Below are 3,258 nucleotides of genomic sequence, written 5' to 3'. Positions count from 1 at the left end.
AAAAGAAATGAAAATATAATTATACACATTTCAAACCAAGATGTCTTAGTGTGTATGGACATGTACATGTATACAGTTGGAATTGCTAAATTGAATGAATACCGTACAGTGGGTTTTTTTTTGAGGATAATAAATTTCGCGAATGACCTATATCTGGAAATTTGCGGAATTAATTTTCGCAAATTTTCCCCATTCTGCCATTTTGTACCGTACTAAATTGATTTTCAAGGAAATTTTAATTTTGCGAATCTTAAAAAATCCACAAAATTCATGAAATTTGTTATCCTCAAAATAAACCCGCTATACGGTAATTGCTAAATTGATAGCAACTGGCAGTTTTTTTAATTTAGCAAATTTGTGTGTCATGTACACATACATGTATACACAACTTAAAACCAATGTATATATATAATTGGACTAATGCAGCGTTTACAGTACATGTACATGTATTTATGATTACCTGTGTCTAGGGAAGTGTGTTTTGACAACAGTTCTACCAATGTCCATTGTATTGGCTCCTTCATTCACTACAATAGCATCACGAGGTATGTAATCTGTTATCTGAGAGAGAAGGAGAAAGAGGAGACAGTAAAAAAGGACAGGGAGAGAGAAAAAGGCAAAAGAGAAAGAATATAAAATGAGAGGAGAGAGAGAGAGGGAGGAGGTGAGAAAGAGAGAGAGGGAGGGGGTGAGAAAGAGAGAGAGGGAGGGGGTGAGAAAGAGAGAGAGGGAGGGGGTGAGAAAGAGAGAGAGGGAGGGGGTGAGAAAGAGAGAGAGGGAGGGGGTGAGAAAGAGAGAGAGAGGGAGGAGGTGAGAAAGAGAGATGGGAGGAGAAGGACATGGAGAGAGGGAAAGAGAGAGAATAATAAAAAAAGAAAAGGGAGAGTATCTATGTCCTCACTTGTTTATAAGCACAATAAAAGTTCATTGGGACACTTTCTTGACTAGCAAGTGACTAAAACAAATAATATAAATTATTATTATTAATAATAGCAAATTTTTAATATGAAAGAACTTACTTGACTAAGTTTGGTATTATAATCAATTTTATTTCTTAAAGTGCTCCACCAGTTGCCTAATGGATCAACACCTTTAAAGCCAATATCACAAAGAGCGTCCAATAACTGGAAAAAATAAAATAAAAAAAATAACATGTACATGTACATTCCTAAATAATTAATATAATTGGTACGTACACATGTACATGTACATGCATACAAAGATGTAAGCAGCATCATTATCATTAAATGTTCTACTTTTAAAATTAAAAAAAATTATAAATAACTATAATTTTGTTATTTACTTGTTTGATAACTGATTTAGCATTTCCACAGAGCATGACATGAGCTGGTACATTATTACTCATCTCTTCAGGACTAATATCAACCTAATAAGGATAAGGATTCTATTATTAGTAACACAATTTATTATTAGTAACATATCTATTATTAGTAACGTAATCTATTGTTAGTAACACAATCTATTATTAGTGACACAATCTATTATTAGCGACACAATCTATTATTAGCGACACAATCTATTATTAGCGACACAATCTATTATTAGTGACACAATCTATTATTAGTGACACAATCTATTATTAGTGACACAATCTATTATTAGTGACACAATCTATTATTAGTGACACAATCTATTATTAGCGACACAATCTATTATTAGTGACACAATCTATTATTAGTGACACAATCCACAACCATGATGTCATTATAAAAAAGATTGATTATTGAACCCTGTACAGTTAGTAATAATTTATCTCTATCTCTCACTTGAATTATTTTAACATTTTCATTTAATCTCGGTGGTTTTCCAAAATGCAGTATCCAGTTGAGTCTAGCACCAACTAATAGTATGACATCAGCTTCTTTCAGTGCTCTACAAAGGACAGAGTGTACCATTTAGCACTTCACTTTCAACAACCTGTACTATACAATACGTATACATGTTCTTATGTTGTGTAGCAAGTTTGAGCTGATTCGGATCAAAATTGGATTTCTTATGAATTTTTGAAGTTACTCAAAAATCAGGCCAAAGTCCCTGTACTATAGTACAATGTCTTTGGCCAGATTTTGTTAAAATTGAAAAAGTGAGAAATCTTCATTTTTATAACTTTTTCTGATACATATACATGTTCTTATGTTGTGTAGCAAGTTTGAGCTGATTCCAACCAAAATTGGATTTTTTATGAACTTTTAAAGTTACTCAAAAATCAGGCGAAAGTCCCTGTACTATAGTACAGGGTATTTTGTTAAAAATGGCTTCAAGAGAATTCTCAATTGTTATAATTTTTTTTGATGTACATGTACTTTATATTGTCTAGAAATTTGAATTCCTTTTAAATAATGACCAGGACTTTACATTAAAAAGACTGTACAATACCTTGATCTAGCAGCTGCCACACATAATGGATGATCATCAGGCAGGACTCCTTTACCCATTGGGGTAGGGAGGAAAGGAAGATTAGCTCTTACTAATAACAGACGTAACTCGTGTTCAGCTCTTGAATATGCAGCACCTAAAAATAGTAGCAACAACAACTACTACTACTACTACAACAATAATAATAATAATAATAATAATAATGATAATAGTATACTGTATAATTATAACTTGACCAATTTAAAATTGCTCAAATCAGGTCGCCTTCTCAAATTCAATATGTACATGTACAGTCATAGAGAAAATTTTTGTGAATTTCAATGGCAAATTTTACAGTTTTATATCAATCAATATTCATTGCTAGTCATACCTTTCCCAATGATAACGAGTGGTCTTTTAGCTTCCATCAAACATTTAACGGCATTTTTCACATCCAGGGGGTCTGATAATGTTAGCGGTGGGTCCGGACAACAGGGTGGATAACTAAAATTAAGAATAGTAATTACTACATGTAATGTACAACAAAATTAACAATAATAATTATTATTAATAGATTCATTAGCCCCACAAGTAGATGTAATTCATAAATAATTGCTATAACAATGATGTTTAAAATTACATGCATACATAGATATGTCACTGTAAATCATGATTACTAGATCTATATGTACCGTATAGTGGGATATTTTTGTGGGTATATATTTTCATGGTTTGTTACTAGTGGGGCAATTCGTGGCTTAATTTTCATGGTTGACAGTTTACATAGCCTGTAAGGGGATGGCACTTCAATTTCGCGGGAAGCTTGAAACCACAAAATCCACAAAAATAAGCACCATGAAAATACCCGCTATACGATATATC

The 3,258-nt window shown here is 32.4% G+C and overlaps 1 protein-coding gene across 1 annotated transcript; it reads right to left on the bottom strand.

The window, feature by feature from the left end:
• Positions 1–456: 456 nt before the first annotated feature.
• On the bottom strand, positions 457–2,883 carry LOC105315631 (2-hydroxyacyl-CoA lyase 1-like). The gene is made up of 7 exons (XM_011410344.2): positions 2,768–2,883; positions 2,398–2,533; positions 1,788–1,893; positions 1,304–1,387; positions 1,020–1,124; positions 902–955; positions 457–561 (listed from the first exon to the last, which is right to left on the bottom strand). The coding sequence occupies exons 1-7, from the start codon at positions 2,802–2,804 to the stop codon at positions 457–459; spliced, it is 627 nt and encodes a 208-aa protein (XP_011408646.2). The 5' UTR covers positions 2,805–2,883.
• Positions 2,884–3,258: the final 375 nt, after the last annotated feature.

This window comes from Amphimedon queenslandica, unplaced genomic scaffold (assembly GCF_000090795.2).
Source record: "Amphimedon queenslandica unplaced genomic scaffold, v1.1 AMPQUscaffold_9149_Cont18903, whole genome shotgun sequence".
Taxonomy (NCBI): domain Eukaryota; kingdom Metazoa; phylum Porifera; class Demospongiae; order Haplosclerida; family Niphatidae; genus Amphimedon; species Amphimedon queenslandica.
The sequence above is the reverse complement of the archived record's forward strand: the minus strand, read 5'-3'. Positions and strand labels throughout refer to the sequence as shown.